Below are 13,703 nucleotides of genomic sequence, written 5' to 3'. Positions count from 1 at the left end.
TCACTTATCCATTCTTCTGCCTCAGTTATTCTGCTATTGATTCCTTCTAGAGAATTTTTAATTTCATTTATTGTGTTGTTCATCATTGTTTATTTTCTCTTTAGTTCTTCTAGGTCCTTGTTAAACGTTTCTTGTATTTTCTCCATTCTATTTCCAAGATTTTGGATCATCTTTACTATCATTATTCTGAATTCTTTTTCAGGTAGGTTGCCTATTCCCTTTTCATTTGTTTGGTCTGGTGGGTTTTTTCCTTGCTCCTTCATCTGCTGCATATTTCTCTGTCTTCTCATTTTGTTTAACTTACTGTTTTTGGGGTCTCCTTTTCACAGGCTACAGGTTCATAGTTCCCGTTGTTTTTGGTGTCTGCCGCTAGTGGGTAAGGTTGGTTCAGGGGCTTGTGTAGGCTTTCTGGTAGAGAGGCCTGGTGCCTTTGTTCTGGTGGGTGGGGCTGGATCTTGTCTTTCTGGTTGGCAGGGCCATGTCCGTTGGTGTGTTTTGGGGTGTCTGTGAACTCACTATGATTTTAGGCAGCCTCTCTGCTAATGGGTGGGGTTTTGTTCCTGTCTTGTTAGTTGTTTGCCATGGGGTGTTCAGCACTGGAGCTTGCTGGCCGTTGAGAGGAGCTGGGTCTTAGTGTTGAGACGGAGATCTCTGGGAGAGCTCTTGCCGACTGATATTACATGGGGCCGGGTGGTCTCTGGTGGTCCAATGTCCTGAACTCAGCTCTCCCACCTCAGAGGCTCAGGCCTGACACTAGGCCGGGGCACCAAGACCCTGTCAGCCACATGGCTCTCTTGCTCTTCTTTTCCTTTGTTTTACTGTCATAGAAGGAACAGAGATTTTGGAGCCAGACAAATTCAAGTCTGAATCTCACATTCATCACTGCATGTAGTTGTATGGCATCAGGCAGTTTACTTAGGCTCTCTGAGTCACAGTTTCTTCGTTTATGCCATGGAGACTCTACTGCTCCCCCAGCCCAGTTGTTGGGTAGATAAGTGTTATTGAAGGATGGAGCCATATCCCCTCCCACTTCGCGGCGGGGGACTATCCAATGGAAAGGAGGCTCTACCTTCTAATTATATTTTACATGTAGAGGGAAGAGAACTGTATCCTCTGTTTTTCAGTGACTTTGGAAGAGGAGACAGGATCCTGGCCTTGCCAACCCTTGCAGGCAGAGGGTGGCCTTCCATAGAGTCCAAAGCCAAGAACATCTTTTAGCTCTAGGTTGAGCTTTTAAGCCCTTCCTTCTCTAGAACCCAGATGGAGCTCTCGGGCAGCTCTGCCCCAAGTCTCCTCTGTAAAAAGGGATGCTGGGTGGTGTTTTCAGAGGGATGCTCACTTCCTTTCTTGGTGAGAAAATTCCTGGACCCTCGCTTGCTGCTCTGTGGCCACCATGGCAGGTGTGTGGAGTGACTGTGGAGTGACTTGGATGTCGAGGGCCATGTAGCACATGACCTTTCCTTCAGGGCTGGTGGGGTGAAGTGATCCCATTTCAGGTCAGGATTTTGGGAAGGAAGAAACAAGCCAGTTAGAAGTGAGTTCTATAGGGAAGTGAGTTCTGTAGCAGAGGGTGAATATTACATGGAGCAAGAAGAAAGCTAAGGGAATAAAAGGTAAAGGAAAAGGTAAAGAAATACCTCCTATTTAATGAGTCCTGGCTCTGTGCCACATACTATATGGAGCGCTTAGCATGGACTAGCTCATCTCCTCCTGAGACGTAGGGACTGTATCCCTACTTGACAGATGTATTAGGTAACTTGTCAGTGGTCTCTCAGATGCTAAGTGGCAGAGGTGGGATTCAAGACCATGGTGTTATGAGTAATCACTTGGCAACTCAGAACTTTTCAAACCACTTCTAAACACACAATCCTAAATGGCTGAAGTTGGAAGGAAGTTTGGAGACCAACTAATCTAATTCCTTTATTTGATGGAAAAAGGGACTCAAAGAGGAAAAGTGGTAACACTTGTTATTAGAGCTGAACTGAGAACAACTTCCCGGTTGCCTGAATCCCTATCGAATAGTCTTGGGATAACTGGCTCCAGGACTTCAGAGCTGTTGAATTTGTTGTTTTCTGGAAACAAGCCCCTCCCCACTTCCCCTGGGGTAGACTTCTATTGCAGACCAATATTTCTCATACTGTCTCAAATAGCTTGTGTCCGGGAGATGTGCCTCACGTCCACATCTCAGATAACAGGAAATGAGAAAGTGGCACAGGAGACTCACTCTTTTTCATCAAGTGCAAGGAAGCTGCTGACTCATCATATCAGCCCACTGTTCTGAAACTTTTCTCTCTCCAAAGTCAACAGTGGTTTCATAATTACTAAACTGAAAGAACAGTTTTTTAGCTCTGTTTTACACATGGGACTTGATATTATTTGTCAATGATAAGCAGTTTCATGAAACTCTCTCCTCCTGTGACAGCCTGTCTCCTGGTTTTTCCTTGCTTGTTCTTTTCATTCCTCTTCATTCTTCTTCCTGAGATGCTACTCTTCCTGCCTCTCCCTTAGATTTAAGTGTTCTGTCGGACTCTGACCACAGCCCTCTCCTCTTCTCTTTTATTAAGCTGTTCCCAGGTCATCTTGTTTACATGAATCAAAATTCTTTCCAAGACCATAATAAATGCCTCCCCCTACCCTTTTTCATGTTACAGCTTTACTTGGTCTCTAAGACTCTTGGAGACCACTGCAGTCAGTAGACAGAAAGGGATAAAAGTAAAATCGGATCTCTGCATCCAGGGAGATCTCAGAAAAGTGAGAAATTGGGTCAATTAGGGTCACCTGTCATAATGAAAACCAAGTAGCATCTAACCAGCATGCCTGGGAGAACAGAATTTAGGAAGAAACTTGTCCTAGGTGATCTGGGTAAGAGGTGTTGATAAAGGGGAATTTTTTTCACAGCTTTTGGCAGGAATCAGTGGACCTGATGTTTGATAAAGATAATTAAAAAGTCTACAAATAACAAATGCTGTAGAGGCTGTGGAGAAAAGGGAACCCTCCTACACTGTAGGTGGGAATGTAAATTGGTACAGCCACCATGGAGAACAGTATGGAGGTTTCTCAAAAGACTGAAAATAGAGTTGCCATACAATCCAGCAATCCCACTCCTGGACATATATCGGGACAAAACTATAATTCAAAAAGATACATGCAGGACTTCCCTGGTGGCACAGTGGTTAAGAATCCGCCCGCCAATGCAGGGGACACGGGTTCGAGCCCTGGTCCGGGAAGATCCCACATGCGGGGGAGCGACTAAGCCTGTGTGCCACAACTGCTGAGCCTGCGCTCTAGGGTCCATGAGCCACAACTACTGAGCCCATGCACCACAACTACGGAAGCCTGCACCTAGAGCCCGTGCTCTGCAACAAGAGAAGCCACCACAATGAGAAGCCTGCACACTGCAATGAAGAGTAGCCCTTGCTCGCCGCAAGTAGAGAAAGCCTGCGTGTGGCAATGAAGACCCAACACGGCCAAAAAAAAAGATACATGCACCCCTATGTTCATAGCAGCACTATTTACAACAGCCTTGACAGGGAAGCAACCTAAATGTCCAGCAACAGATGAATGGATAAAGAAGATGTGGAATATATATACCATGGAGTATTACTCAGCCATAAAAAAAGAATGAAATAGTGCCATTTGCGGCTACATGGACGGACACAGAGATTATCATACTTAGCAAAGTAGGTCAGAAAGAGAAAGACAGATACTGTATGGTATCACTTATATGTGGAATCTAAAATATGACACAAATGCACTTATCTATGAAACAGAAACAGACTCACAGACATAGAGAACACACTTGTGGTTGCCAAGGGGGCAGGGGGTGGGGGAGGGTTGGATTGGGAGTTTGGGATTAGCAGATGCAAACTATTATATATAGAACGGATAAACAACAAGGTGCTACTGTGTAGCACAGGGAACTATATTCAATATCCTGTGATAAACCATAATGGAAAAGAATGTATATATGTATAACTGACTCATTTTGCTGTGCACCAGGAACACAACATTGTAAATCAACTGTACTTCGATAAAAAAGTAATTTAAAAATAATGTGTAATTTTGAGGACTATAACTTGAGGGGAGGATTTGGAAGGGACTGAGTTCTGGTTGGGTTGGAGCAGTCAGTACTTTCTTTCAAAATCTGTAACCTTCATGGCGTCTGGCTGATGTGGCTTGTTATCAAGTCAGTCTTACTTCCAAAGCTAACCGACTACGTTAACAATTTGCCCACATTTCACCAAAGGAGTGGACATCAAATTTTACCTGTCTTTTCGTGACTTTCTAATGTTCTTAAAACATCCTGCCATAATTATGAAAGACACCATCGGGACTCTGACCTCCAGTGGGTGGAGCCCAGGTGGAAGGTCATGTCTGCTTTTGCTGGGTCTGAGACCAATTAACACACACACACCTAGAGGGGAGGTCTAAGGTGGCAAGACAGCCACCAAGTCCTTCAAACTTGCTTTCTTTTCATTCAACAGAAGAAAAATAGCTAATTTCCTAAAATATTAGTATTCTGGAAGACAAAAGTTAAAATCTCACAAGCCATGGAAACGAGTATTGATTGAAAGTAACGTTAGGTTCAGCTAGGACGTGTCATGAGCAAAGACCAGAATGTGGGGCTAGATCTACTTATCGCAAAGGATGATTTACTTTTTGCTCTGTTTCAATTTCTTCTCAGTGTTGATCTCTTTCCTCTGTGGAAAGATGTTATGTAAGGAGAAGTCTAAGTCTTTCTCTGCCTAGAACCTTGAGGCTAGGTAGAGAAAGGAGTGGATTTCTACTTATCATTTCAAGCAACCCTGAACTTAGGGAGCCCATTCCTTCTCTTCCCTCCCTCCCTCCCCTTCTTCTATCCTTCCTTTTGCACATTTACAAGTGCTCTACATCATTAAGGAATTTTATGCAGTTGTAAAACCATAAACCTAAAACTGCATAGATCAGAGACCTCAGAGATGTCCTAGCCCACCCTCTCATTTTGTAGATGAGGATTGTGGGCTCCAGAACGCAGAGAGTAGGGACTTCCCTGGTGGTCCAGTGGTTAAGACTCTGCACTTCCAACGCAGGAGACATGGGTTCGATCCCTTGTCGGGGAACTAAGATCTCACGTGTCGTGCAATGTGGCCAAAAAGAAAACACAACAGAAAGCGGAGGGCAGAACCAGATTTAGGGTTCCTGGGTCCTCTTCATTGTTCCATTCTGTTTCAGAGGAGACCACAAGAGGCAAAAACACTTACTTTTGGAAGAATCTCTATCAGAACCCTACGTAGGCAGTTTTATTTTTTTCCCAAGGTGGAAGTTGTTTCAAGCAACAGAGAAGTCACTCTTGCTGTCCCATCACTCACCGACAAACAGCTGGCTGTAGAGCTCCAGGCGGGTGTGGCCTTCCGTTGGGGCCTTGCGGGTCTGCTGGGGCAGCCTGTCCACCTGCAGGCTGGCCTGTTTGACATTCCTCTCCGCGGTGACCCGGTGCCACTGGTCATCGTTGAGAGGCGAGGGTGACCTCACCACGATCTCCACTGGCCCGTTTCCGACATCAAATGAAAAGGACACTTCTGTGGCAGCTGGAGGAGCACAAAGCATGAAAGGCACGTGAGTATTTCCTTCCCAGATGCCAAACAGCGGTGAATTCTAGAGGTAAAACAAAGCACGGAGAGAAAAGGAATCTAAGCTAGTCACTTGCTACAAAGGTCCAAGGCGAAATCCTTTGAAGAGGGATAAAACATGAACCTATTGTTAACCATTAATAACCAGGGAAAGGAAAATAAACTTGGATTGGGGGTCAGGTATACATTGGTTTATTTTATCAGGAAGTTACCATCATTGACTCTTTCCAGATAAGGAACTGAAGGCCGGCGCACTTAAGCACATGTCGAGCACCTTAGATTTAGTGAGTAGTGGAGTCAGGATGGGAACCAGGCTTCTCAGGTTTCAGAGCCTGAGACCTTTTGGCTCTACACACACCCTGACTCTTCAGTAGCTCTTAGGGCGTGACCTGTAGCTCTGGCTGCACCAAGCGTTACCTGGGAGCTTTACGAAACACACCAGCTCCGCCCCTACGGATTCCCACTCAGTTGGGTAGGCACTGGTATTTTTTAAAAGCTTCCTGGAAAATATTAATATATAGCTAGAGTTGAGAGCCACTGCTTTGGGGGTATTCACAGAACTTTATTTCCTTGATTTAATCCTTAAAGTTCCTATGGAAAGTTAGGGAGCTGTGAATTGTGCATGCAATGAGGATGACCCACATCTTTCCCGAACCTCTGGGGCTGGGCAAAGGGCAGCTCCAGAGTCCTGCAGAAAAAACCCTTTCTTGAACCATTTGTTGCACACCTTGGATGTTCGCCATCTGGGATGTCAGGTCCTTCTCATAACCTACCCTCCAGCACTAATCACAAATCATTCTTCTTCTTCTTCTTCTTCTTTTTTTTTTTTTATAGATCTGCTCCCAATCAAACTCCTTTAATAAATCACCTTTCAACAATGGAAAAATGGACTAGGAGGTTGCTTTGGTAACTCAAATTGTCAGTAGCTTTCTCACAACACGTTTTAGGTTTCAAGTTCCTCAGTGACTACCTAGTGCTTTATAAATATGTTTTTTTAAGTGTGCATGTTTCCTGTGATTGGCAGGAGAGGTAGTGGCATGCGGGTCCCAGCTCCTTAGCTTGGTGAATTCTTTTGACAGGAAAGATGAGGCACACCACTGGATCTTCCAACTTTGCTTATAAAGAGATTCAGCTCCTCTGTCTATCAATGAGCCTCTGACTAATCTCCAAGCAGTTTAATTAAATATCTGTCATTTTTTTCCCCAGGCTAATGAAAAATTCAGCTTCTCTGGACTGGTACCGCTTTGAAATGATGTTGCAAGCAATCAAACTTCTGATTTAAAAACCGCAGTGGGCCAGATTCCCTCAAGACCTAGCCTGTTCCCCACCTCTGGGTCAGGCCCCTCTGAAAGCTGCATTAACTTTATTGAGCTCCAGGGACATTAGACGCAGAACTCAATTTCATCAACCTAGTTGTACCAAGGAATCTGGTTCCTTTATGTCGTTAGAAAGGGAACTTTAATTTTAACACCTGTGGTGACGCCACACGTGCTCTGGTGAAATTTCTTCTCTAAATTGGGAGCTCCTGCCTTCCAGGGTCACTGTGACCTGATGGAGGCCGGTGACCTTCACCAAGGTTTCTGCAGAAGTATGATCAGAATATGGGTCGATGATCACATGACTCATGAACTGAATGACCTTTCCCTGAATTTCTGGCATGGTCAATGGGGAAAACGTAACCTCGGTTTTTAAGGTTGCATTTGTTCTGTTCTTGCAGTGCTGTGTCTTAGCAGATGCATTTTAAAATGTAAGTTATCAGAATAGCCAGAGAACAAGACTTCCTGAGCTAAGAAGGAAAGCTGGTTTTGCTTCAAAGGCATCAACAGCCATCAGGGAAATACGATTTAGGGATAAATTGAGTTTAACTCTAAAATTTGACTCAGAGGGATTAATGCTCCTCTAATTTCCTCTCTTCCTGCTCTAACGAATTTTTGTTCAGGTCTTTTTTTGCGGTACGCGGACCTCTCACTGCTGTGGCCTCTCCCGTTGCGGAGCACAGGCTCCGGACGCGCAGGCTCAGCGGCCATGGCTCACGGGCCCAGCCGCTCCGCGGCATGTGGGATCTTCCCGGACCGGGGCACGAACCCGCGTCCCCTGCATCAGCAGGCGGACTCTCAACCACTGTGCCACCAGGGAAGCCCCTGTTCAGGTCTTTAAGTTGTCACTATTTGGAGAAACTCTGAGGACCAGCAGTTACCAGGAAATATCCATACTTCCTTCTCTGCTTGTCGCACTAGATCCCCTGTTCCTTAACATCAACACTTCCCTCTAGAGAAGGAAAGAAGGTCTTGAGGACCTGCTGTAGCTCAGTCCTCTCCCCAACTGGGTGCAGGAAGAGGGACTCAAGGCCGCGGGCCCCTGAGAGCAGAATCCTCCTCCAAGAGCCTCCCTCCAGGCTCCGTTGAAGTAATGTCCACAATTTCAGCCCATCCCACTTCCCTTCTGGTGCTTCCTGAGGCCCCGCCTGAGAGTGAGGGAAAGGGTTCCTTTTTCCCATTTATTCTATGTCAGCTTCCCTGACATTGCCTTTGAGAAATCCTATCTCCCAGCCAAACGGCAAGTGTGTTTTAAAAGCTTCTGAAGTTCACTTTGTGGATGATTGCTCTCCGTTTCTGGGTGAGAGGAGCTGACATTTTAAAAGAGATAATTACAGAGAGAGTCAGCAAGCGAATGAAAGGGAGGCAGAGTAAAAGACACGAGAGCCAGCGACACCATCCTCTTAATGTGTGTCTCCAGGAGACTGAAGTGTTGCCCTGTTTCTGACTGTAGAAAAGGAATTTCTGACATATCGAAACTATTCTTATTTTCAGAAATAAGTATTTGAAGATTGGATGTTTCTAGCATGGTTCATTAGAAAGAACACTGTAGCACACACGAATGGTTGCCTTTCTCTTAGTGTCAGGAACTGGGAAGCATCTTTCTTGCAAACTCACAAGTTAGCCTGCCATCGTTTTGTAGATGCTGGCAGAAGACAGGAGACTCGTGGGTCAGAGACAATGCACTGCGTTCTTCACGGCGCAGCAGGCGGCATGAGCGTCAGTCCTCCTTGGTTTCTTTGGTCCCCAGGGTCCCATGGGGGCCACGTGGAGCAGCTCAGGTGGATGCGGCCTATGCAGTGAGTTTGCATCACAGCCAAGGAGCCCTGACTTTAGGAAATCCCGAAGTTTCAAAAGGGCTGCTAGCAAACCTGCTTAACTTTTGTCCTGGGGAGAGACATTGGCTTTATTATCCTGGTCAGGAAACAAATCTACTCTCTATTCTGGAGGAAGACATTCTATCCTCCGAGACTGTCTGCTATACACACATCCTTTAAAAGGTACGAACAAAGCTGACAATGCCTCTTGTTCAGAAGACAAGCAGAAATGGGAGAGACCCATGGAGAATCCTGCCCGACAGCTAGACAATCCCCCACCCTTTTCCTTGTGAGCCGACCTGATTTTGCCCAGGAAACTATGTGCTTCCATACAACTTTATGCTTCAGGTATGGATGACCCTACCCCAGGCCCAGAGGGTGTATCTGGATTTGTCTAAGTCAAACATGAGAATTCTGAGCTCTCTGCCAGCAACCCACTTAAGATGGGATATATCATTTCCTTCTGGCCAGTAAGACATGAGGGGGAGTCTTTGGAAGGAAAATTAATTAATTGGTAAGAGAAGAGATAGTCATCCCCTTTTGCTCCTTGGTCTTGGGAGGAGATGTGGTTTGTAGTGTTGGTGGAGTCAGACACACTGAGGAGAACAGGGAGGGAAATGGGATGAACCTGGGGCTTAGCTGACATTGTTCAGCCCCTGAATTATTCCTGGAGCCACTTCAAGACTTCTTATGTAAAATATCCCTTATTGCTAAAGCCACCTTTCTTGCAGCTAAAAGCATCTTAACTGATATAGAGAACGGTTTAGCAATCAGTATTTATGAGTTCTAGTCTTCACTTTGCTTTGTCACCTTTTGGGCTCTGTTTATTGGTGTCTGAAAGGAGGATTACATCTATAGTTTCTCAAGAGTTTCTATGTCCAAAATGTGTCTGAAAACACTGATGAGCTCTAAGTTCCCTTCAAATGCGAACACTCTATGAACTAATTTCCAAGAGATTCTAAGAGAAATAATAAATGAAATAGAGCTGGTCTCACTAGTAGTGGTAGATATTGGATCACTACAGGGAGAAAAGAGAGATATTAGAAGAGAAATGCACAAGGTGGCATATGGGCGTTAGAAACAAGCATGATGGCAGAGATCATCTTTGATCACATCTGGATCATGACTTCGTTTGAGTGACAAAGCAATGAATGGGACAGAACCATGGGCAGCTCTGGATATATATATACATATATATATATTTTTTCCCCCTCCCCTCCTTCAAGTGTAATTCCAGCAGGTGGCACTATTCACTCTCATTCTAACCATGAGTTTTCGGAAACAAATCACTCCAGGCTTAATGTCCTGAGAGACGAATTTAACAACTGACCAGAAGAGTAGGCTTTTGGACTCTGGGTTTTCCCAGCAGGTGAGATAACATTCAGACATTAGACTCAAAGCATCAGTTGGAAGCAGCAGAAAAAATTGGCCATTCAACATAGAATAGGTAAAAACACAAGGGAAGGTACACAAAGTGAGCACACTGAGAAGACCAGCTAACACGGTTGCAGTTTTGATGATGATTTGTTTCTTTCATTCTACAGTGAAGTTCAAGGACGGATAGCTTCCAAAGGGCTACTCTGCAACAAATCTCATTTGATCCATACAACAAAACTGGTAATAGGCAGAGCAGATATTTTAGCCTCACTCTACGTACGAGTGGGGAATGTTATGAATTTTCTGCTTTCTTTTTCCTGAAGGAAGGGCTAAGCGTCCATTAGGAGACAAAAGAATTTAGACAACAGGAAAGGGTATGAGAAGACACAGGTAGGCTGAAAATGAGGTCATTATGGGGATCAGAGAGGTGAGAAACAGGAAGAAGAAGTCAAGAGACCACCTATGATGCTGTCCAAGGCCAGGCGCTCCACTGCACACTGGGTGCCGTCCCTTCTTATCTGTTCCGGGACATCCCTCCAGCAATTCGCCCTCCCCTTCTACAGTATCTATAATTTGTCCTCTACTGAATCATTCCACGTGACCGTGTGGACCTACCTCTAATGCTAACAGCCACCACCTCCACTACAAAATCCTTCTCTTGTCTTCACATCCCATTTCTCTGCTCCCTGTTGTTGCAAATTCCTTGAAGGAGCTGCCTGTGTGCTCTGTGTCTGTGTCTGTTCCTCTCAGTCTTTCTTTAACCCCATCACCTTAAGGCTTTCTCTTTCACTACATTGTGAAACTGCTCTCGACTCAGCGCCTAAGCACTTACTGGTCCCTTTACCCAAATAACTCTACGGCTGCTTTTCTATCCCTCTGCACACAGCCCTCATATTAGAAATTCCTTCCCTAAACCTTCTATGTTAAATACCAACCCCCCACCCCCTTTAGCTGCCTTTGCCCCTTTATCCTAATTTTTTTGGATCTACATAGCACGTATCGCCATCTAGCACAATATATATGTGCTCCTGGACTCATTAAAGCAGAGGTATTTTCCATTTTGTTCGGTTTTTGTTCAGTGCCTAGAACAATGCTTGACACAGAGTAAGCACTCAACAATTTATGAATAAATGAATGAATGAATGAATAGGAACACTCCTGCCATGGAGGCCAAACAATTATCTAGATACTCTGAAAAAAAGAAATCCATGCATCTCCCTAATGCAAACCATAACTTGAGACACAAGCATATATAAGGAATGCCATCTTATATTCTATAAGCATCTTCCCTGAGGGCATACAGTAACTTAATGTATATTCCTCAGTCTGGGAACTTGATACATGAGTCATGTCTGTTTGAAACAAACTGTGCCAAATGTTGTTCCCAAACCTATAACATTTGAGGAACAAAGACTTGTCCAAGATAAACCCAGTAGTGGAGCCAGAAGCAGAATTTTCTGCCATTTCTACATCTCATGCTATTTTCACTCTACTCTTGGGAACAAAGACCTTGAATCAAAATTACATTTCTCAAATTTTGGCCTGCGTAAGAAACTGCTAAAGAAACATGCTTAAAATGCACATTTCAAGGCTCCTCTCACTAAGCTGGGGCAGGACTGTGGAGTTTGTATTTTGCTAATGCCAGGTGACTGATACAAGCGGTCCTGGAATACTATTTATTTTATTTTTTAACATCTTTATTGGAGTGTAATTGCTTTACAATGGTGTGTTAGTTTCTGCTTTATAACAAGGTGAATCAGTTATACATATATATATATCGCCATATCTCTTCCCTCTTGTGTCTCCCTGCCTCCCACCCTCCCTATCCCACCCCTCCAGGTGGTCACAAAGCCCCGAGGTGATCTCCCTGTGTTATGCAGCTAATTCCCACTAGCTATCTACCTTACGTTTGGTGGTGTACATATGTCCATGCCACTCTCTCACTTTGTCCCAGCTTACCCTTCCCCCTCCCCGTATCCTCAAGTCCATTCTCTAGTAGGTCTGCGTCTTTATTGCTGTCTTGCCCCTAGGTTCTTCATGACTATTTTTTTTTCATAGATTCCAAATATATGTGTTAGCATATGGTATCTGTTTTTCTCTTTCTGACTTACTTCACTCTGTGTGACTCTAGGTCCATCTACCTCACTACAAAAAACTCAATTTCGTTTCTTTTTATGGCTGAGTAATATTCATTGTACGTATGTGCCACATCTTCTTTATCCATTCATCTGTTGATGGACACTTAGGTTGCTTCCATGTCCTGGCTATTGTAAACAGAGCTGCAATGAACATATTGGTACATGACTCTTTTTGAATTATGGTTTTCTCAGGGTATATGCCCAGTAGCAGGATTGCTGGGTCGTATGGTAGCTCTGTTTTTAGTTTTTTAAGGAACCTCCATCCATACTGTTCTCCATAGTGGCTGTATCAATTTACATGGAATACTACTTTAAACACTAGGGTGGCCAAGTTTCATTCTAGTAGGAAGGCCCTAGGAATCTTTTGCTTCCTTGTCATCAAGAGATTTTCAAACTGTGTAGTGAAGAGTTTAACCTTGTCCAAGGAGGGGGCTGGACTTTGCCCTTGGCTTTGGGTAGATAATATCTAAAGCCTTGGAGTGTTATGCCGGGTTGGGGTGTCTCTGTGTGCCTGGGGGCCTTGGGTCATGCCAGGTACTCTAACAATGTGATTTAGGGTGGAGGCTGGCCTTACCAGATAGTATTTGGGGTAGGAACCTCATCAAACAGTATTTGGGGTAGGGGCTGACCACCCCAGCTAGACCAATGATGTGATGTAGGGTAGGGGTTTGGATCACACAGTTCAGTCCCTGGAGGGGCTGGAAACCAAGGTTGGCCACATGGGCAGTGGACCATTCCTAAATAAAGGAGCCTGAATAAAGACCCTGAACACTGAGGCTCAGGGGAGCTGCCCTGGTTGGCAGTACCCCATGCATACTGGCACAATCAATTCTGGGAGAGTAAGGTGTCCATGACTCTATAGGAAGCGCACACCTGGGGGCTTGGTACCTGGGGCTTCTCCTGGTCTCTGCCCTCTGTGCTCTTTCTCTTGTCTGATTCTAATCTGCATTCTTTCCTTGTCATAACCATAACCACGAGTAGAGCAGCCTTTGATGAGCTCTGTGAGTCCTTTCAGAGAATCATTGAAAACGAGGGTTGTTTTGGGGGACCCTCAAAACAATTGTGTGAAATTTTGTGTGAGCTGTGGTCCTTCCAAGTTTGCAGTTGGTCTAATTCTCTGCAAAAATAATCACTTTGCTTTTGAGGCATGTAATCAAGTCCAACAGTGTTCAGACTGAAAGATGTACAAAAATGAAGTCCAACTTCCAAGCTCACCTTCACTGCCTAGATAAGGAAATTGAGTCTGTAAGATGCTAACATCCAGTTATAACTAAGCATTGAGCTTCTGTTTTTCTAACGGTGCTGTACTGCTTTTCATAGTATGCAGGACATTTTTTAAAAATCCTATTTTTCTCTACTATAGTCTTAGTTTGTGGGTATGGAAAGTTTTAGAGCCAATATGCATATTCACATCCAAAATCTCAGTGTTAAACACATCTGAAGATG

The 13,703-nt window shown here is 44.5% G+C and overlaps 1 protein-coding gene across 1 annotated transcript in view; it reads right to left on the bottom strand.

The window, feature by feature from the left end:
- The window catches only part of CNTNAP2 (contactin associated protein 2), a 2,069,520-nt gene that overhangs the window by 232,377 nt on the left and 1,823,440 nt on the right, over positions 1-13,703 (bottom strand). Inside the window, exon 17 of the mRNA XM_065883648.1 lies at positions 5,349-5,567. Within this exon, the coding sequence (XP_065739720.1) occupies positions 5,349-5,567 (219 nt within the window). The remainder of the gene's footprint in view (positions 1-5,348; positions 5,568-13,703) is intronic.

This window comes from Phocoena phocoena, chromosome 9 (assembly GCF_963924675.1).
Source record: "Phocoena phocoena chromosome 9, mPhoPho1.1, whole genome shotgun sequence".
NCBI classification, from domain to species: Eukaryota; Metazoa; Chordata; class Mammalia; order Artiodactyla; family Phocoenidae; genus Phocoena; species Phocoena phocoena.
Note: the sequence above shows the minus strand (reverse complement) of the source record. Positions and strands in the feature narration are given on the sequence as shown.